Raw genomic sequence first — 23240 nt, forward strand, 5'->3', positions numbered from 1 at the left:
TGCAAATTTTATTAAGTGAGGACGTAATTGACGTATCTTGTAAAGGATGGACTAATTTAACATTTTCGAGCAAAATTAGGGACAAAATAGGGTATTAAGTCTAAATATAACTAATTTTTACAAATTTATTATTGATCATTTTTATTTATTTTATAGGTAAATTTTTCTTGTAAATATTTATTTTAATTTAAAAAATGTTATATAAAAAATAAAATTAAAAAAAAACAAATAAAAAAATCATATATATATATATATATATATATATATATATATATATATAGTGTGTGTGTGTGACTACTTGTATTAGACCACTGTCTTCATGCACTGCTTATACCGTGATAACTGAGTTAATAAACCCATTGGTACAAAGAACCTGCTGTGATATACTGCATATTTTTCTCTATTCTGTTATATCTTGATTAAGTCTAAAAAAAAAAACAAAAAAACCCTAAGGGAAGGATAACAGCGGCGTGAGGGAGAAAGTTGCGGCGTAGGAAAGGGAATCAGGGGGAAAGGTGGCGAAGCAAACCCTTTTGGGATTTTAGGGTTTTGAGGTCAGTGAATGGAGAGCACCAAGGAAGCCAACCATTGGAAACCAGAGTGCGAACATGGGAGTGGGAAGCGAGTTACGTGAAGTTGAGTCGATAGTAGTTGAAAAAGGGAAAGACAAGTTGAAAAAGGGAAAGCCAACCAGGTATGGGAGCTAACTTGTTTGTACTGTTGTGAACTACTGGAATGCGCAATTGTTGATGAAAGATGGTCTTGTTGGATATTTTCGTGATTTTTTATTTGCTGTATGATCTTATGTGATACTTGATTCTCATTCTGAGTGACTGCATTGGTATAGAAAGGATTATGTTGTGTTATGTAATGAGTCAAGTCTTGTATGGTGTTTGGATGACGGTTTGATTCTGTGACTTGCCCCTAGGCAAGGTTTATTTTAATGTTGCACTGAAACGTGCATCTGTTGTGTTAGAACGTGATTCCAGATTGGTTGAGTGAACTGTGCATATCTGTTTTGATGAGTTTCCTTTAATACAAAGTAAGTGAAGTGTTTATGCTTGGGAAATCCACGTTACTAGCCCCTAATCATGAGTTGTCAGTCTAAAACGTCTAACAAAATGTGTGGATAATAATGGCTTGTGTTTGAGTGTGTTTCTGCCCTGCATCCAGATGTTTATCTTAGTCACCTGCTGGTGTGTTATATGGAACAAGAGTTCATGGGTAGACCCCATTTGGGGTGCAATAATGGATCTAACCAAACTTATAAATACTAAATAAAGGTTCTAATCATCGTTGGTTTCTTGTGATTACTTCAATCAATAAGTGGTAACCATAGTTTTTAAGTACAACAAGCAATACAATAACCACCAATCAAAGATCACTAACTAGGATTTGTCTTTATATTTATGTTGTCTTGTGGGTTCAGGGAAAGTGAGTTTCATCTCTTGTGGTAACAAGAGAGGTGTTATAACCTTAAACTGCTGAGGAGATCTAGCACGTGGTGGCCCTGATGACTCGTTCTAAAGCCAACTCGAAGAAACAGCATGGCATTGACTTTAAGGTTTCCTCTAGGGCCCTGACACAACTTTATTATATTCTGTAACTCTGACTCTTGTTGAAGCATTTTTAACATATCACTTTTCAAATTTTTCAGAAAATAAGGCGAAAGGTTGGGAGGAAACTGCCACCACCTAAGAATACAACAAATACTGAGATTAAATCTAAAGGTACCCTCCTCCAAAGTTAAAATAGGTTCTGTTCATGACATGTTTATTTATCAATAGTTTGGTTTTAAAACCAAAATCAATCTAAATTAAAACTAGATGCATGGTTTGGAATTTCTTTTTAATTGTTTTATAACCTTTATTTATGAATGACTTTAATGTCATGAAATAAGTTAACCAACATATCTCCAACAGCAATTGTTCTGCCGGAACAGAGTGTGGCAGCAGAGAAGGCCGGTTTGGCTGTAAACAAGAAAGGTTTGACTTTAAAAGAACTTCTCCAGCAAACATCTCATCACAATCCTAAAGTTCGTAGAGGTATATTTTTATTTTATTATATTGTCATTATGTAATTGCTTTTCAATGTGTATATTAGTATCATTAGTTCTTTATCAAACAAATTTTGTATGTTTAAAACCAATAAATTTTTCAAAAAGATTAATGTTGATTACCTGAGGGAAATTTTTTTTAGTGCAATAGATATTATTAACCTTTGTTAGAGGTCTGTTTGTGCTTGTGTGCTTGCTACTAACATGTGGAGGGAGTATGATTGATATATTAACTGTTTAGGTAATTCTAGTTATTTATTACAATTTCAATATATTTTGTTTTAATATAACCCACAACATTATTTATGGATTGAAATAGCAAGAGCCTTGGTTTGGAGCTGAAGCACCAAAGTAAACCCTTGGTTCGGTTTTTGTTTTAAAAGTTTTAGAAATGATAGCTCATTTTGGTTTGAATTTAAGGCTGCAGCCGTTAAATGAAGATCATGAACACTGCCGATATTTGTAATTATTTTCCAAACCTGTCAAAAATAAAATTAAGCAGCCATTAGTTATATTGTTTGGATCTATGAAAGTTAGTCTAATGGCATATCTTGATTGTATGAAAATTAAGCATTTGAATATTCATTTAAATTTGGTCATCCTCATGCTAATATTCTCTTTTTCACTTTCTAAACTACAGATGCATTGATGGGTATTAAGGATTTATTCACCAGGCATCCAGCTGAACAGAAGTCGCACAGGTATGCCACTGTAGAAAAACTTCGTGAGCGCATTGGTGATGATGATAAAGTGGTTCGGAAATCATTGTATGATCTCTTCAAAGTTATGATTTTACCTTGCTGTAAAGAGGTATTTACATTTTATTTGCTTGAATCACTTTTCTAATCCATTAGGATGATAGACTCATATGCCATTAGCACTTGGATGAATTTTTTATTTTTTTCAGTTATGAAAAAGTAAATGATGCTGCTTCTTTCTCATGATTTATGCTATATTGCCTCTTATTATTAATCTATATTATCATGCATCAAGATGACTGGCTGTAATACTTTGGAGCTGATTGTTATCCTTACTGTTCCTCAATTCTGATTATGAGGATATACTTTGTTTTTCCTGTATCCAGTAATCTTTATATTACTACATCATTACATTAGAGTTGATTCTTTTGAGACTTCATTTTCTTTATTCTGTTAATTGGTTCTCCCTATATTTTGTAGGACAATCAAGAGGTGGTCGTTTCTTTGTTGATGCCTTACATTTTTAATGCAATGACTCATTTTTCGGTTGATGTTCGGATGATGGCATTTGATTTTCTTGATCTCATTCTCGAGTTCTATCCTCCTTCCTTTTCACCCTTGTATGCAGAAAAGGTGATATTATTTGCCATATTCTAAATTTCTTTATCTGTATGTTAGGATTGCTCCTTGAAATTGATTTCTTTTCAAAATTCAACTCTTTGGTCTATGGTGATTTTAGGGGTGGGGGAATGGAGTGGGGTTGAATGGGATTTTTCTCTTGCATTGGGGGCAGTTCTGAGCTCCTTAAACTTTCTAATGCTCTTGTAATTGGATTTTACATCCACCTCTATAGTGGAGCTTATATTTGACCGAATGTCAAAACTTTGTGTCGTAATTAGAGAAGATATCTTTAGAATCTTCCTAATTAGAGAAAATAGATATATAATCTTCTATTTTATTTTGTTTACCTAGTTTCCCTATTTTCTTTTTTAGGAGAATTAGATTGTTACAAATAGAGGATATGAGAATGTACTTTTTATGATTCAGAATATAATAAAATTAGTCCTTTTTTTCAACTTGTTGCATAGCTCCTAATCTTGGGGCTCCGTTCCGCTGCACAGCCGCCGTCGCCGGGTGGGATTGTTGGTAGGGCAGAAAGGTGCGCCCAACACCGATGACCACAACGCCGAAAGTCGCTCCGTGAGAGAAGCCGCCACGTGTTGCCATCGTCGTTGGTGCGTGTAGCCCACGCGCCCACCTCCGGCGAGACACTCGCCGCCGCCGCCACAGATAGAGTGGCCGAAGCCTCCTGAGTCTATTCCTAGGGTTGGTGACGACCCGTTTGGCCTATATTTGAGTAGATCTGAGTTTTACGTTTTGCTCCTTTTCTTGGTGTGACCCACACGCCGTCGTTGTCTCGGAAAAGGTCACCGGATACTCCTGGTTGCATTCTACGGGATGTTTTAAGTAAAAATGATTCCTTTGGATCCTAATGACCTACCAAATATATGGGGTACTTGTTTATTGGATGGTCAGAATTTCTCACAATGGAGCCAATTTATTTGAAGGGTTCTCAAGGGTCGTTCAAGACTTGATCACATAGATGGAGGAGGACTAGGACTAGTATGACACTCATTTTTCAATTTGGGACAATGAAGATTCATTAATTTTGACTTGGATGTGGCAATCCATGATTTCTGAGATAAATAGAAATTATATGTTTTATTCTTCTGCAAAAGAAATATGGGATGATTTACAAAGTACTTTTTCATTAAAGGATCTCGAACGCTTGAAAGCAATGGTTGAATCAATGAGTAAGTCCTTTGGATCATGTACTATGTCCATAAAAGGTAAGATTTGTCTCAATACTATTGGTCATATGTCTCAAGGTATTTGGATCCTTGATTCGGGTACAACTGATCATATGACACCTTTTAGTGTGTCCTTTGACTCATATGGCAAAAGAAATAAAGAACAACTTATTACAGTTGCGAATGGTCAGGGTATACCTATATGCGACTCTGGGAATATGATTTTGGACTCATCTATTGTATTGAAGGATGTTTTACATGTTCTTCAATTAGCTATTAATCTTATCTCTGTGCAAAAACTCACAAAGGATTTAAATTGTTTAGTAACATTTTTTCCAACTTATTGTGTTTTTTAGGACCTTGTCACGGGGAAGACAATTTTAACTGCTAAGGAGCAGAGTGGGTTGTATTTTTAGAGTTTAATGACCAAAGCAACATAAAAATCATGAGTCAACAAGCTACATCTGAGACGTGGGCAAAATCCCAAATATGGTTACATCATCAAAGGCTTGGGCATCCTTCATTTAGTCTTATCAAGTCCTTGTTTCCCCACTTGTTTACCAAAGAGTCTGTTGAGTCTTTTAATTGTGATATTTGTCAATTGTCAAAACACCATTATGCATCTTATCCTATTAGTCATAAAAAGAGTATTTGTCCATTTGATTTAATTCGCTCTGATGCTGTCATAGATTCTATTTCTGGAGCCAAATGGTTTGTTACCTTTATTGACGATTGTATTCATGTCACGTGGACATACCTTATGAAAAATAAATGCGAAGTTTTTCAAATGTTTGTTAATTTTTTCCATCTTGTCCAAAATCAATTTGGAAAAAATATCAAAAGAATTAGGTCTGATAATGGTACTGAATATGTGAATCATGAATTTCTCAATTTTTTGTCTCCTAATGGTATTGTTCATGAACTAACCTGGGTTAACACCCCTCAACAAAATGGGGTTGCAGAAAGAAAGAATCTCATCTTCTTGAAGTAACTAGAGCTCTTCTGTTTTAAATGTCTATTCCAAAAAATTATTGGGGAGAAGCTGTGTTAACTGCTACATATCTCATCAATAGGTTTACCCACTCGTATCTTAAATGACATTAGTCCTATAGAGTCTCTATTGTCTTTTGTTCCTTCTTCTTCCCTACTAACGAGTCTACCTAGTCGAGTCTTTGGATGTGTTGTTTTTGTTCACTCTCATCATCCTAACCGTGGTAAATTAGATCCCAGAGCTCTTAAATGTGTCTTCATTGGGTATCCTTCTAATAAAAAAGGGTACACATGTTATCATCCTTAGAGTCGTCGGATCTTTATCACCATGGATGTCACCTTTCATGAAACACAATCTTTTTATGTCAGTCCACCACTTCAGGGGAAGAAAACACTTGAAGTGGATGAACTCTCCTTCTTGTTATTACTATGTTTGTCTTTGCAGGATGCCCAAGACTTGAGCAATGAAGCTACCATTGTCCACAGTGAGGAAGAAGACAAATTTTTTGGCAACAAATATGAAAGAAAAAAGCAACCCACTTCGACTCTCGAGAAAGAAAAATTGTCTAATCCGGAGGTGAGGATCACTGAAGATATCAATGAGGAGGAGGTAAGTATTATTCAGGATTTACCCATTGCATTGAGAAAGGAAAGAAGATCATGTGCTAAATATCCTATTTCTCAGTATGTTTGCACTAACAATCTCTTTGATAAGCACAAAAGTTTTATTGCTGCCATTGATGCCACAGAAATTCCTACCTCAATCCAGGAGGCCATGAAACTTGAACATTGGAATCAAGCCATGAAAAAAGAGATGAATGCATTAGAAAGAAATTCAACTTGGGAGATTGTTGATAAGCCAAGAGACAAGAAGGCAGTAGAGTGTAGATGGATATTCACAGTGAAACATAAGGAAGATGGGTCAATAGAAAGATATAAAGCTAGATTGGTGGTAAAAGGATATACCCAAACATATGCGATTGACTATGAGGAGACATTTGCCCTAGTGGCAAAGATGGATACAGTTCGAGTTATTCTCGCTTTGGTTGCTCATTTTGGATGGGACTTGTAGTGGCAAAGATGAATACAGTTCGAATTATTCTCGCTTTGGTTGCTCATTTTGGATGAGACTTACACCAACTGGATGTGAATAATGCCTTTCTTCATGGAAATCTAGAAGAGGAAGTGTACATGGAGAATCCCTTAGGCTTTGAAGTGAAAAATGAAAGAAACAAGGTATGCCTGCTGAAGAAAGCATTGTATGGGCTTAAGCAATCCCCTAGAGCATGGTTTGGAAGATTTACAAAAGCAATGGTTTCCTTGGGATGCAGACAAAGCCAAGGAGATCATTCTCTATTCATAAAGCACTCTTCTACACGTAAACTCACTCTATTGTTTGTCTATGTGGATATGATCATGGTTATCGAACTCGCGAGTTAACTCATTAACTTGGTCGAGTTTACGAGTTAACTCGGTGCTTTCTAGTTAACTCATAAGCAAACTCGTTTTTGGTGTGGGATCGGTAGAATCAGTGATAGGCTTGTTAAACTCGCCTGAAATCGCGAGTTGGGTTCCGATTTTGCGAGTTTGAGAAGAAATTTTTTTAGGACAAACTAGGTTAGGTTTTTTGAGCTTTCGTTGAATCGATTCACTCACTACTTTCGTTCTCACTGTTCATCTCCTTTCTCGCGCTCTTGCCGTTAATCTCATCGTTCGATCTCACCTCTGTCGCGCCGTCGATCATCAGGTTCGCCCTCTATCCTGTCGTCGATCTCACCCTCTGTCACACCTTCCTTGTCGTCGTTCGATCTTGCCTTTGTTCGCACCGTTCATGTCGTCGCCGTCGATCTCGCTGTCGCAGTCTATCTCGCCATCGTCGTCTCTAACCGTCAATCTCAGCTGTAGAGCTCACGGGTTGCATAAGTGTAAACCCTCTGCCACTTATACTGTTGGTGATGTTTAAATTGATTTCATGTTTTATTACCAAAGCATTTTACAGCACAATATTAATGGGTTTCATTTTATAGCACCGCCCATTCATTTTATTTTTCAAAAATAAAATGTTGCACACTAGACTGTTGAACAACCCTTGATGCTACAATATTTTAAGCTGTTCGGCATTTTATTTTTTATATTTGTAGTGAAAAAGTTTATCTTATTATGTATGGAAACGCATCAAACTCGATAGAAGTTAATCCAAGTGCATCTTCAACAATTAAAAGTAGAAGTAAAAATATTCTGGAAAAATGATGATGGAGATGATGATGCCATTGTTAGAGGATTATATATAGAGACTTTAATATTTCAATTTATGTTTTACAATAATAATATTTCTATGACTTAAGATTGAAACTGTAAAATAATTCTGGAGGGCTTAATTGATCCCTCTCACAATCTTCTATTTATAAGAATAAATTGATACACAAGTACATGATAAATAGGGTAACCCTAGACACAATATAATCATGATAAATAGGGTAATCCTAGACACAATATAATCATGATAAATAGGGTAACCCTTGACACACTATAATGATGATAAAATAGGATAAATATCCTAACACTCCCCTCAAGCTGGAGCATACAAATTGTATGTACCAAGCTTGGAACAAATAAACTCAATCCGAGGACCCTTTAATGACTTGGTCAATACATCTGCGAGTTGATCGTTTGACCCAATAAACTCAGTACATATTTCTTTGGTCAACAACTTTTCACGAACAAAATGACAATCAATTTCTATATGTTTAGTCCTCTCGTGAAACACTGGATTTGATGCAATGTGGAGAGCAGCTTGATTGTCGCAATACATCTTCATAGTATGGATGTCACAAAATTTAACCTCTTGAAGGAATTGTTTCACCCATATAAGTTCACATGTTAGTGATGCCATTGCCCTATACTCGGCTTCCGCGGTTGATCGAGCTACTACATTCTGTTTCTTACTTTTCCATGAAATAATGTTTCCTCCCAAAAAAACACAATATCCATTTGCAAGGGTTATGAAATGAGGTTTTTCTCGAAAGGAAATAAATGAGAACAAAGAGGTATTACCAGAAATGTGATCAGAAGCACCTGAGTCAATTACCCATGAATTTTAACCTTCCATAGATTGAGAAACGCAGGCTGTTGATGTATTGGGAGATTGAGATGGTTGTGCCAAGCTGTTAGATTTTAACCTTAAATACTCTTGATATTCATCCTCAGAAAACATAGAAGTAGAAGTTTCAGTCTTCGAAATATTGACGGTTTTGGAAGGGAAACCATGTAAGGAGTAGCAATTCTCTTGAGTATGACCCATCCTTTTACAGTATGTGCATTGAGGACGTCCCCGACCTCCTCGTCCTCCTCCTCTAGTGCCACGTCCTCCTCTTCCTCGTGTGGCAACCATGACAGATGGTTCCACTAGTTCATGCGCTTCTTGAGTTTGAGGTACCGGGACACGCAGAAGGCGAGTGGTCAATGTTTCCATAGAGGGGACCTCATGACTAGTTAGAAGTTGATCTCTGAGATGATCAAAATCGGGATGTAGGGCACGAAGGATCAACACCATGTAAAATTTGTCTAGTTTCTTTTTGATATCCTCTAATGGATCTACCTCCAAAAACATCCTAAGTTCTTCGACAGGAGATTGGGCTTCAGCCATGAAGGACACCATATCATGGTCTGCCATTTTAAGAGATGCAAGCTTGTTCGTAGTGTTATAGAGACGTTGAATATCGTTGCCATAAATGCTTTGGGCTTTCTTCCAAAAGGAGTGACAAGTTTTGAAAGCCCTCAAAGATACAAGAAGTTTAGGTTCCACTGATTGCCGTAACAGGGCACACAACTGGAAATCTGCTTGTTTCCACTGATCAGCTTTTTCAGTAGGCACATGGCTTCCATCTCGCTCAAGGTGGTCATAATGCCCTTGGCCAAGGAACCACATTTCAACGGCAGCAGACCATGATAGATAATTTTTTCCATTTAGCTTCTCGGAGGTAATTGATGGACTTCCAGAGAAGGAAAGAGTACTGCCAGACGCCATTTCTGAAGAAGACGAATAATACTAGCGAGGAACAAGAAAACCCTAAGGGTTTAGACGAAGGAAACTGTGATAGTGATGGACGACGGTGGCCGGCGGCGGGCGACGAAGAACTGTGGCGCCGGACAAATATATATTACGAGACAGAAACAAGAGCGGGATCGACCCGCTCTGACACCAACTTAAGATTGAAACTGTAAAATAATTCTGGAGGGCTTAATTGATCCCTCTCACAATCTTCTATTTATAAGAATAAATTGATACACAAGTACATGATAAATAGGGTAACCCTAGACACAATATAATCATGATAAATAGGGTAATCCTAGACACAATATAATCATGATAAATAGGGTAACCCTTGACACACTATAATGATGATAAAATAGGATAAATATCCTAACACTACGAAAAACATTTCTTTAAATTTATATTTTTTTTCATGTAAAGTAAACTCTCACGAGTTTACGATTCGAGTTTATTGGACTCTCACGAGTTTACGTAAACTCTCGAGTTTGACAACCTTGGATATGATTATTGCAGGAGATGATGAAACAGAAAAATTGGCATTAAAAGATAAATTGGCAGCTCAATTTGAAATGAAAGACCTAGGAAAACTCAAATATTTTCTTGGAATAGAGGTTGTCTACTCCAAGAACAGAATTTTCATCTCCCAAAGGAAATATGTACTTGATCTCCTCAAAGAAACAGGAAAGCTGGGATGTAGAACCTCAACAGTTCCTATAGAACAGAATCACAAAATTGGAAGTGAAGAAAGTGTTCCTGTAGAGAAGGCCCAATATCAGAGATTGGTAGGAAAATTGATTTCTCTATCACACACAAGACCAGACATTGCTTATGCAGTTAGTGTAGTGAGCCATTTTATGCATGATCCAAGAGAGAGACACATGCAAGCAGTTGACAAAATTCTCCAATACTTGAAGTCAAGTCCAGGAAAGGGACTATTATTCAAAAGGGAAGACACATTTACTATGAAGATATATATTAATGCTGACTATGCAAGTTCTATTACTGACAGAAAATCTACTTCTGGGTATTGTGTGTTTCTTGGAGATAGTCTGGTAACATGGAGAAGCAAAAAGCAAGATAGAGTATTTGGTTCTAGTGCAGAAGCTGAATTTCGAGCTCTTGCTCAAGGAATGTGTGAAGGACTCTGGATGAAAATCATTTTGGATGATCTTAAAGTCAAAGTGGAGAACCCAATGCAACTACACTGTGACAATAAGTCTGCCATGAGCATAACCCATAATCCAGTACAGCATGACAGAACCAAACACATTGAGATTGACATACATTTCATCAAAGATAATCTTAACAGAGGCTTTGTGATTACAACTCATGTTCCTATAGAACTTCAAATAGCAGATATTTTTACAAAAGGGCTTCCTCTGAGTAGATTTCAAGATCTTGTAGGCAAATTGAGAATGATTAATATTCATTTATCAACTTGTGGGGGAGTGTTGTAATTAGAGAAGATATCTTTAGAATCTTTCTAATTAGAGAAAATAGATATATAATCTTCTATTTTATTTTGTTTACCTAGTTTCCCTATTTCCTTTTTAGGAGAATTAGATTGTTATAAATAGAGGATATGAGAATGTATTTTTTATGATTCAGAATATAATAAAATCAGTCCGTTTTTTCAACTCTTTGGTCATAGAGTTTAATGGTAATGATTTTTTTATTTTATGCTATTTTCTGTCTGAAATGTTGCCCAACAACAATAGTAGGAGAAACATGAGTGAATGTTTCAATATATCTGGATGTTGTAGAACTTTGATCCAGATATGACAATAGGTTGAAACTTACTCGGGAAATTTCTGTACATTAAATATTTTTATTATTCTGAAATTTTATGATGATATAAAACTTGTTGGAAGTCTCATATTGACTAGAGCTAAGGCCAATTCAGAGTATATAAATTGGTGCAAACCTCATGTAATAAGTTAGTTTTGTAGGTTTGAGTTAAGTTTAAAGTTCACTTCTTAAACAATATTATCGATTGAACACTTGTCCGAGGAATTTAGGAAACGTAGTTCACAAATTGCTGTAGCAATATTTATTCTTAGTTGTATTGGCTAAACACTGATCTATGGCATTTCTATCTCCCATTTTTTTCATGATTGGTTTCTGTGCCATCATTGTACCATTTTATTCTATTCTGTCTGTATTCTTCTATTCTTTAGTTGTTCCTGAAATTGAGTTCTATATCCACTGTAATTGTAATTGTAATTGTTGTATTTTTGTATTTGATGCTTAAAATTCACTTTGCTAGTTGTGTGGTCAATAGATTTTTCTGAATTATGAGGATATTCTAAGGAGGAACCAATACTATTTACAAGATAAAGGAAAACTAAAGGATGCTCTTTCTGGGTTGGTTCGCTGCTTGTCACTCCTTCCATGGAATAAAGCACAAACTGATTTGCCGAATAAGGTATTTTATTTCCATTTAGCTGTTAAGGCTTCATTATATGTATAAAAAGTACAAGTATAGATGCTCTATTCATTTTTTTTTTAATTTAAGCTTTGGTATTTTTATGTATAAACCACTCCAATTTTATTTTAGCAATTTTTTTTTCATTCCATTTATACTCTGTTGTGCTTAAATTTGACGAATATATGCATCTGGAACCCATAGCTTTATCTCAGAATTCATTTTGTATTTTATAATTTGCACAGATTCTAACACGTTACCATCTGGATAAGTACATATCTATGAGTTATAATTTATGATCTAAACTTTTTGCTTTTCAGTCCTGGTCTCACTGCGGTTAATGCTAATTTTATTTTATCTTTTTTGCTCAACAATTTTTTCTAAAATGTTCTATTTTTAATAGGATGATACTGGCCGAAGGGTATTGTTTGCCTATGATGATGAAATGTCTATGAACTCAAATGGTATGATAACTTAAAAATTCAATTTTTAAAGCACATAACTAAGTGAATGTCGTTGATTGAAATTGCATAATTCTAAAAGCTTTGTCAAGCTTTTTATGTTTCTCACTGATTGTTTGACTGTCCCATTTTATACTTTATCTGTTTGTGTAGGTTTTTCTAATATCGTAAAGAGTTTGAAGGATCTAGTTCCACCATTAATGAATATTTTTCTGGAATTTATTCCATTCATTCATTCGATGGAAAGTCTGGAAGGGAAGTTTTTTTCTTGTATGGCATCCATTCTGCATAGCATAGATCTTATAGTTAGGTCTATTGCTCATGGGAGTGACAAGAAATCAGAATATCCAAGTTCTCAAGGTGGACCTGATGTGGCTGATGTTACAATCTCTTCTGCACTCTTGAAGAAATTATTTCCTCGTTTTCCACTCAATCCCACTGATCATCTTTCAGCAAGGGTATGTGTTTGTTTTTAACCGTTTAGTGGGGACTGGTGAGTAGAAACTAATTGTAAAATTGTCGTCTAAAGAGGATATGGAACTATTCGCATTAGCTATTATCCTCTTTGATAACCCGATCAACATAAATTTGATTTGCTAAGTTGATTATTTTGCTACTGTTTGGTTGATGTCTGTAAAAAAGAATTTTATAAGATAACATTAAGTACCCAGAAGGAGGAGGCATAGCTCTCAGTCTTCTTTGCCACCTGCCAAGGAGGTTTCCTTGACAAAAGTCATGTTCTTTTTCTAATTAGTTCCAAGGAGGATATATAGTTCTCATTTTTATGTTCCCTTTTCTCTCTTAAATATTTTCGTTTCCTCTCTGAGGAGAGGCAATCGTATCATGTATCCATTGAACTGTTAGATTGACCGAATGTGACTTGTGGCAAGGCTTGTCTACTGTTCCAACTCGTATACTTTAAAGAACATACATTTATATCTTAACCAAAAGCTTCTATCAATATTTTGAGTATTAATTGAAGTATTAAATTGCAACCTTTCTTGAGTTGATCTTGATTTGTGTTTGCTTTGGTCACCATCCCTCAAATTTGGTTTGTTTGTAAATGTCCTGTGATTGATTACTCTTTTTCTGTTGTGTTATTGTGATCTGGTTTCATTTGTGAGGTGGAGTAGGGAGCAGCAGGATTGTGATATTCCTCTAATTTCATAAAAATTAATTTTTTTCTTTTTTTCATTGCAGGACTGTGGTAGGTTGCTTGACTTGAACATGGTCATTGCCAAAATATTTTTTGAATTAAATGAATGGATGTGTCTTCCTCCACATTTGTTGGAGAGATTTCTTGAATTTTTTGAAAATGCTCTCCTTGGGAAGGTTTGATAGATATGCTAACATTATCCTTTTGAAGTTTCATTAAGTTGAAAATTGTTGTCATTCTATGGCTGAATTGGGCTGGAATTTTATTATACAGTTCTTCTGGACTACGCAGTCTGCTAAGGCTGTCTGGGAAGAAGAGCATTTAGTTCTACTCCTTCCATTTATTCCAAAAATTGTTTCGCGCGGGGCAGGCGATTGGACATCACGCCTTCTTCAGGTCTGATTTGTTGAATGAATTCTAGTTCATTTTTGTTAGAACATGGATGCCATTAATTTTGGATATTGACTTTGTAATATTTTCTGGCATTTGGTTTCCCACAATAATTACAAAAATTCTGTTTCTAATTGTTCTTTGTCTGATTCTAGAGATTGTGAAAAACATGGTGAAAACAAGATTTTATTAATTCTTGAAAACAATAAACTAGTGTGACTTTATTTTTTGTTATTGTAAGGGAAAATATACTAACTACTGAAACTAGAATAGAAATTGAAAGAGTTCATTTTCTGGTTGTCATCTTGTGCCATGTTTTGTTTATGATGTTTTTTCTATCCTATAGAGGTTTTGATGTTGCTAGATTTGTGACACTTGCAGGCTTTTACCCTGACATTTAGGGAAAGCAAGCCAGGTTCTTTGCTGAAAGCCTGTGTTTCTGCCATTGAAGATGTGTTAACTTACGTGAGTTTGGATTCATCTCCTTTTGAGAACACTATTGAAATGAAATTCTTGATTTTTGGATAATCTCAAGAAAACAATTTATTTCCTTCCTTCGAGATTAATGTGTGTTTTTTTTGTCTTTGGTCCAAATATAGATGGAAGGCATGCATTCCACAGGGACAAGCAATCCACAGTATATAGTTCTTCAAGAGGCTTTACGTGCATGGACTGGAGATCTCCCTCGGTTGCTTATCCAGCTTGGAGATAATCACCTAGCCTGCTCCCAGGTAGTTATTATTTTGATTTGATAAGGAGGACTTTATTTGAAATTCATGGTTGACTGCATTTTGAGAGATTAATTCGCCTTTGCATTGATCTTAAGTCTGCAATTTAATTTGTCCTTTTACCTAAAGCATTTTATGTTCATCATAGGCTTTGATAAGTCTTCTACATCGTATTGGACAGCGTGCTTGGAATCCAGCACTTGTTTGCATGTATAACAACATGCAGCAGTCATTGCAAGATTTTTACTGTACATATCAAGAGGGAGGTAAACATGAACATGATGTTGACATCCGTATTAATAATACAACACCTGTGAGTTATTTTTTGGCTTCTAATTGTTTTGTTTTTTTCACGTTGCAGGACCGATATGTTTTGGTCCTTTTCTCAGGCTTCCTAGAGAATCTCAAGTTCTCGCTTTATGTTCCATTTACTATGTCTCTCATTTGGACCTGCCTATTTTAAAGTCATTAGTCTATTGTTGCCTAAGTAAGCTTCAGGCTCATTTAAAATTTCACTGACACGATTTGTTTTTTTAGTAATTTTGTCTTCATACCTCCTCACTTAACATTTTGCCTACTATCATTTGCATACCTAATGTTGAGCAATTTGATTAATTTAAGGTATTGAAAGGTTTATCATTTAAATTTGTTTGAGGAGAATAAGGTTGCAACCTTTTTCTTCCATTTTGTAATAATTTTTGTTTTAATAAATGTGATAGAAAAAATAGCATAGAAGTTCCACAGCTCTGATTTTTTGTAGGATTTCTTTTGGAAACATCTCGAATGTATGCCTCAGATTCAAGTAATATTTATTTTTGTGAAATTATCTATAAACCACGTAATTATTGTTTCTTAAAAAGTAAGTTATTTTTCTGACTTGACTGCCTTATTTTTCTATTTATTTTATTGCCTATGATAACAATATGGTTTATCTTGTTCAATCATGTAAGATTGATCTGAAAGTTTGGACTTTTCCCCACAAAGTAGTCGTTGAAGTGATAATTCTAAAACTGTGATGTTATTGTGAAATAAGTATACTTTTTGTACAGCATTTTTCCCTCACTTTCTGTACTAACGTTTTTAATGTTCAGTGTAGCCATTGTCTTTTAAGTAGAAGTAGGATTTATATACTAATGATATAAAGCCTGTAAAATTTTCTAGGTTAAAGCTTCTTAACATTAAGTTTTATTTTTTTGTACTATTGCAGGTGATGATCTAGACTCCTATGTCTTATTTGGGATCATAGACGTTCTCCAGTTAGCCTATGAGCGGGGGTGTATAGAAATTGCGGATTACTTGAGTTTTTTCATCACCTTGGTCTCCCGTTTCAAAGTTTCTCCTGGTAGCTTACGAAGATTTATTTGGACTACCTTTTGTGTAACTTTTGATATTATCCATTTCTTGTTTCACTTTTCTAATTATGTGCTTTTGTCCATAATGCTCAGTAGTTGGGATTAGAAAGAACTGGCAGGGGTTGAAATTGGTAATGCAAAACAACATATTCCATGTGATATGACCCAAAAAGAGAATAGGAAAACTGTATAGTATTGATACTGAAATTTGATTAATCAGAGGGGAAGCTTCTCTTCAATAAAGAGTTAGGGAAAAATAGATCAGATCTCCTTACTAAATGTAAATGTAGAAACTGAAATAAGAATAATCCCTTTCCTGGGGAAGAACTCCTTCAATCAGCTAAGCCAGTTATTTTTACCTTAAGAATCCTTATAACTTTCATTCTATTACTGTCCCTCACATAATCATTCTCTCTCCCCCAAGCATGATCCTCACATCTCCCTCTCCAACTCCTTCTGCCTGCAATCCATTCTGTTATACTATTGTTCTCTTGTCTTCCTCTCCTTCCAATTCCATCCCACTCTTACCACTGTTCTTTATTTGTGAACTCCTTAAATGCAAGCCCAGTAATTGATTACCCATCACGAGTAATGGGTTACTATTACATTGCTATCTGTACTCATCCAATTTTGCATTCCTGCCATCTTTATCTTGCTTCTTGGTAACTTGTAAATAACAATATTTATATGGCATTCTTCCCATGCTCTAGCTGGAAAAGTTACTTGATTGAAGAAAATATTTGCTATGTATGCATATCATGTTTGCAGCTTGAGTAATCTTTAGTGATTTAAATTATCTATATTTTTTAATCTTTGTAAACCTACTTTTTGGCAATCTTCATTCACCATAGATTGAGAAATTTTATTTCTTTTAATTTTGCAGAATTTGGTTCCTCTGGTTTTAAGGGTGACCCACTTCGCCAAACTTTAAAGTTAATGACAGATAAGATTTACTCATGCATTCAACAGATGGGTGACAAAGCTATTGTTCTACGATTGATAGAGAGATTGATTATTGATCAGATAGTAAGTTGACACATTTTCTTTTGCATTGCAGTTTTTTCTTTTTACTTTTTCTTATAAGAATGATTTCTCATACGTGTTTGTACCACAGTCACAAAAGCCTTCTTTGGATAATAGATGCTCTCTCCTGAGAATGGTTGTTTCAGTGGATTCGAAGGCCACACTACTTTCTGAACAAAGCATTGCCACTCTAGGCCTTCATCTTTCGGAATATCTGATAGATGTTGTGCAGGTAAGTATGCTTCCAAAAACTGACTAACAAATGATATAAATTTGAACTTTGTTGTTGGCTATTTATCTACTTATTCTTTTGGATACCCCAGATGATGCTTTGTATCAGAATTAGCTAATTGTTTTTTCTATCCTTATCTATTGTTTTTAAAATTTTATGATTGATTGTTATAGTATCTTATATATAAAATAAAAATTTACAACATCCAAAAGAAAATGCAGAACTTAGCTAAATGTGTACAGGCAATTAGTATAATAAAGGCCATGGGGAAATGCTGTCTAAATTATCACTATTTCTGTAATTTATGAGTTTTCTTTTTTTATTTTCTGAAGAAATGGATCTTTATTGTTCTGATATGAATTGATTTTAGTACTTTCATTGATTCTAAATTTCACTTTACCACAGTGTGTTCCAGAAGATGATGGACAAACTTCCTTTCCATTCAGCCTCCGGCGTTATTATGCTGTACCTTGTTTTTTCATGTTGGATCGGTGCCATGAACTTATGAATCTTGTGTTGAAGAAAATGGGATCGGTTATATATGATAGTAGCGTTTTACTAAAATCTGACAAATGTTGTCAAGATGTAAGGAACTGCTTGAATAAGGTGAATGCTGTCACTTCTGCTCTTTCCTTGTTGCACGGGGATCCTCAAATACGACGGATTATGTCTCCATACAAGAAAAATATTGATAACGTCATAGAGCAAGTTATTTCTTTACAGGTAGGTTCTACCCTGATGAACAAGAAAAACTATTGACTGTTAATTATGGAGGTTGCTTTCCATTAGTATAACTTATCTTTTCCATTGGAAGAATCAAAATTATGTGTTTAGTAAAAGTGTTCAGTATTTTTGTGATTGTCTATACTCCACTGTATGGATAGTTACACTTATGCAGTGAGCATAGTTAGTTACAATCTGCACCATATACATATGCTCATTTAGCATGAATCCATGATATGGTATCTCTTTTGTTTTTTTGGCTCCATAAAGTTCAAGTAGACTGTTATTCCACGCCATACCATACCTAGTAAAGCTAATAGATTTGGCTGGGTTGAAATCTGGTAACGGAATATTACTAGTTTCCCAAAGGATGCTTCACTTGTTGTGGCTTTTAACGTTTCAATGTATTTTCAGTTTTTGTTTGCCTTGTTCTTTTTTTATCTGTGGGATGAGGCTATTGTTGTTGATATTGCTCTGTTAACATATCTAGTTCCCAAAATTTTATAATATAATGACTGTTGCTTGATTATATTTTGTTTCTTATGTAGTCATCAGGGGAGATCAGCATGAAAATTGAAGAACATGACATCATGAAACGTGCTCTTGATCAACTAAAGACCTTACGAGATAACTTAAAGTCTTAACGTTTGTCAAGAAGAATGTTCCGGAGGAGTGAGAAATAGCGTGACATGAAGGACTTGGACTGAGCTATGTGGTGGGGGAAATGTTATAAAGCATACTCAGTTTTTGTGAAGTAGGAATATTATTTCTCAACCAAGAATAATGCAGGGTCTCAAGTTTTTTTTTTCACACTATTATTTTATCAGGAGCAGGTAGTTAGGTAAATGAATTCTAAGACATTAAACTAGGTCAATTAATTTAATATATGTATATATGTGTGTGTAGAGGTAAGAGTTTATTTGAAAAACTATAAAAGTCAAATTTTTAATATTAATTATATATAAAGTGAGTTATTATAATCGACCACCATAATCAAAATAAATCTGTTTATTCATGTAAAAAAAACAGCAGATGTGAAGTTAAGAAAATAACAAATTGCACATTTTGAAATTCAAGAAAACAACTTATTTCATTAATTTTTGTTACAAATTTTAAAGCAATGTATCGAGTTGAACTAGTTTTAAGAGAAAGGTTCAAAAGATTTTAAATTTTGAATAATGTTTTCTCTTTGGTCAAGAAAGAAAAATATTGAATCTACTCCTTTTTAAATTCTATATGATAACTGTTGTAATGGATATTAATTTAAATCTGAGCTGGCTCCCATTCATAACTAACATGGTTTTGGTTTTGGATGAAATTTTATATATAAATATAATATAAAAACCGAAAACGTGGGTAACTACAACATGCATAAAATGCGAAAGAAATTGCTTTGGTTTGTGTGTTTGTGGTTGAGAAAGCGAAAGAGAAAGAAAGATGACAGGACCATGGAGGCCACAGTTTGTGTTGTTTGGATCTTCCATTGTTCAGTATAGCTATTATGAAGGTTGGGGAGCTACTCTTTCTCACGTCTATGCCCGTAAGGTATTTTCTTTTTCTTCTTCCTCTTCAAATAGAGTGCACGACCTCTATCAAAATTTCATGCTCAAACTAGTAAATAGAAGTTAATTATATTATACCAGGAATATATATATATATATATATATATATATATATTTACATGTAAAAAATATAATTTTAAAAGAATAAAATATAAATAATTTTATAATAATAAGAATTAAAGAGTTGGGAATTATGTTATTACTTCTATTATAAGAATAAGAACTTGTTGAAAGTGTCAACATTTGACAAGAGATCCTGTAGAATTTGCTTTAAACATTTACTTTAATCAAAATTCAATAGTTTTTCTCTACAATGTAACTTAAAAATGCAATTTTTGAAGCACATAACTAAGTGAATGTAGTTGCTTGAGTTTGCATAATTCTAAAAGCTTTGTCAAGCTTTTTATGTTCTCACTGATTGTTTGACTGTCCCCTTTTATGCTTCATCTGGTTGTGTAGGTTTTTCTAATATCCTAAAGAATTTGAAGAATCTAGTTCCACCATTAATGAATATTTTCCTGGAATTTATTCCATTGATTCATTCTGTGGAAAGTCTTGAAGGGAAGTATTATGCTTATATGGCATACATTCTGCATAGCATATATCTTATAGTTAGGTCTATTGATATTGCTCTGCTGGGGAAGGTTTGATAGATATGCTAACATTATCCTTTTGAAGTTTCATTAAGTTGAAAATTGTGGTCATTCTATGACTGAATTGGGCTGGAATTTTATTATATATACAGTTCTTCTGGGCTATGCAATCTGCTAAGGCTGTATGAGAAGAAGAGCATTCAGTTCTAGTCCTTCCATTTATTCCGAAAATTTTTCACGCGGAACAGGCGATTGGATATCACGCCTTCTACAGGTCTGACCTGTTGAATGAATTCTATTTCATTTTTGTTAGAACGTGGATGCCATTAATTTTGGATATTGAAGTAATTCCATGAGCAAATCCTAAACACTGAACCAACTATGGATGTTGATAATATTATGAGCAAATCGTAAACACTAAACCCATGAATCTAAAACAACTATGGATGTCGTTAATGTTGTGAGCAAATCAAATCAATGAAATGGAACTCATAAGTTCAGAAGATGCAAGTGGTAATGCAGATTTAGCAATGCAGAGCACACATTCATACGGAATTTTTATTACTAGACAACGTCTAAAGAAACAGAAAGATGAGTACATTTTCATGCCAAACCAATCTTGAGATAACTTGATGAACTGTAAAATTCTGGAAGGTTCAACTAAAAACAAACATGAATTGATAGGACTATTTGGTGATGTGAGCAATGAAAGCACCCACTTCATCCATGGACCTATGAATGGCATTTTTAAGCCTCACTGATCTCTCTCGCATCTCATCACCTTCCTTCGTTTCAATCAACCTTCTCACAGCATTCTCAACAACCGAAGCACTAACAACCACATTCCTTTTGGCCCAATCCTTCACAACCAAACCAACCTTGAGCACCTGTGTCATCAGAATAGTGTTTCTTGGCTGGTCAGAATGCACAGGCCATGCTGCTATTGGCTTCCCCATGGTTAGGCTCTCTAAACAAGAGTTCCATCCACAATGACTCATAAACCCTCCTGTTGAAGAGTGGCTCAGAATTTCCAATTGGGGTGCCCAATCCCTCACAACAAGCCCCATGCCCTGAACTCTCTCCTCAAACCCAGTTGGAAGCTCATGCCTTTTTGCCCCATTACAATCAAAGATGTCTTCTTTATCAGCATCTCTCAGCACCCAAATGAACTTTTGCTTGCTTTGTTCCAAGCCTCTTGCAAGCTCTTGGATTTGTTCCTCCTTCAAAGTTGTTGTTGTCCCGAAAGACACGTATATAACTGAATTTGCCTCTTGTTTATCAAGCCACTCCATGCATGAGTGCCTAACTCCTTCTGAATCTTTCTTCTCAACGGCTAAAGACTTGAATGGCCACAAAGCCCAAACCTTCTTGCCACCATTGATACCCTCCACAAACTCAATGTAAGCACCTTCAATTGCCCTGTTTGTGTTGAAGATGATGCCATCACTGAATTCGAGGAACTCACTTTGAGTATTTATGAAGTCCACGAATTGACTTGGTAAGCATCCTTCCAGAGAAGGAATCAGTTCTGGGACATGCAAGCCTTCGGGCCTTCCCATTTCCTCCCAAAAGTGAAGGGAGGAGTAAAAGGCACTCGAGGTGTGAAAAGTGTAGTTCTCAACATTTGGCATGTGTGTAGCATCTTGTGCAACATAGGCCATGAGGGAGTCATGGACGACCACGACCCTTTTGGCTTGAGATGAGAGAGATTGAAGAAGTTCCCGAAAAGGCTCCCTGAGTTGGAAAGTGGCCTCAAAGGAAGGAAGTAGATGAGATGGAAAATCATTGGATTCTGCATTGTCGTTGAGGTTGGGAGGAGGAGAAACAATGGGAGGGACTTCAAAGCGATGGAAATGAATGTTTGAGTTTGAAGTGGAGCTGTGGTAACGAAGTGTGGCCTGACGAATGAGGGTGAGTGTGCCAACAAAATGGACTGCTATGTTGTGTGAATCAATTAGGCGTGCGAGATGGAGAAGTGGGTTGAGATGGCCTTGTGCTGGCAAAGGTAGCAGAATAGCCACCACTTCCTTTTCTGCATGCTCAAGGCCATTATTGCTTTGGCTTTTTCCATTGGAAGCCATTGATGAAGAAGAGTAGAAGCTATAATTGATGTCAACTTTAACTTCTTGGGATTGGTTCCATGGTTCCTACGATGGCATGTGAACTCATTTATATGGTACTTAAGAAGCCACATGTTTGATGCTTCTTCTGTAATGGCACTGTTATTCGGAGGAAAACCCTTTTAATCGTATGTTAAATGGTAAAAAGCGTTTGTCCTTGACGGTGACCTCTCATCATTGTCCCTCTCTCCTCAGTCCATTGTCAGTACTTCCCCTTGGAGCTGGTGCCCATCTTTGTAGCCATTGTCGATGGTTCTGCAACAAGAACAACTCATCTTTGGACGAACCCTTCGAGGTTCATTTCTTTGTGAAAGTTGGTGTTTTTACACTCTTATAATTGATTTTCAACCATTTTTTGCCGTTTTCACCGAGGATTTCTTATAATCAATAATGCTTTGTTCGGTTGGATGCATTTGTGGAAGAGTAACATTCGAGGGTAATTTATTTGTTGTTTTTTCAGTGAATTTGTAAGTAATTGAGAGTGAATTTGAAAGTAAAGTGTGTGAAAATTAATGTAAGATTTGATTGATGTGATTGATTAAAAGAATTTATTTAATTGATAAAAATTGAAGATTATTAAAATATTTCTAGTTATTAAATTAATATAAAATAATAATTATTAATATTGTAATTAATTGTAAAAATGTTTATAAAGAATAAATAATTAATATTAATTATTAAAATTAATTTTAATATTATACAAAAATTGAATTTTATTAAAATGAATTTATTTTTAATTGTTATATTTTTGTAATATTATTTACACTAGCATCAAATAAACATAAGATTAAAAAAACAAAAAAAAACTATCAATATAATTTCGAAAAGAAATATTAAAACAACAAATTTTAGGATTCATGTTGAGT

General features: G+C 35.1%; 2 protein-coding genes across 3 annotated transcripts; one reads left to right on the forward strand and one right to left on the reverse strand.

Annotated features, from left to right (window-relative positions):
• The first annotated feature begins 303 nt into the window (after positions 1 to 303).
• Positions 304 to 19027, forward strand: LOC108329266 (uncharacterized). 2 transcript variants are annotated; one of them, XM_017563402.2, is made up of 20 exons: positions 304 to 694; positions 1430 to 1564; positions 1658 to 1730; positions 1923 to 2045; positions 2697 to 2866; positions 3235 to 3387; positions 11891 to 12034; positions 12438 to 12498; positions 12649 to 12953; positions 13696 to 13827; positions 13925 to 14047; positions 14423 to 14506; positions 14641 to 14772; positions 14918 to 15035; positions 15131 to 15256; positions 15977 to 16111; positions 17005 to 17147; positions 17236 to 17376; positions 17782 to 18099; positions 18648 to 19027. In XM_017563402.2, exons 2-20 carry the CDS (start codon positions 1514 to 1516, stop codon positions 18741 to 18743), a joined length of 2628 nt encoding a protein of 875 aa, XP_017418891.1. In that variant the 5' UTR covers positions 304 to 694; positions 1430 to 1513; the 3' UTR covers positions 18744 to 19027. The 2 variants fall into 2 exon arrangements, with proteins under 2 accessions (XP_017418891.1, XP_052728910.1); XM_052872950.1 differs by having other exon boundaries at positions 14951 to 15035.
• A 1750-nt stretch (positions 19028 to 20777) lies between these two features.
• On the reverse strand, positions 20778 to 22454 carry LOC108326943 (zeatin O-glucosyltransferase). Its single transcript, XM_017560570.2, has one exon. It carries the CDS (start codon positions 22333 to 22335, stop codon positions 20941 to 20943), a length of 1395 nt encoding a protein of 464 aa, XP_017416059.1. The 5' UTR covers positions 22336 to 22454; the 3' UTR covers positions 20778 to 20940.
• Between the last annotated feature and the right edge of the window lie 786 nt (positions 22455 to 23240).

The sequence above is a fragment of the Vigna angularis genome, chromosome 2 (assembly GCF_016808095.1).
Source record: "Vigna angularis cultivar LongXiaoDou No.4 chromosome 2, ASM1680809v1, whole genome shotgun sequence".
Taxonomy (NCBI): Eukaryota; Viridiplantae; Streptophyta; class Magnoliopsida; order Fabales; family Fabaceae; genus Vigna; species Vigna angularis.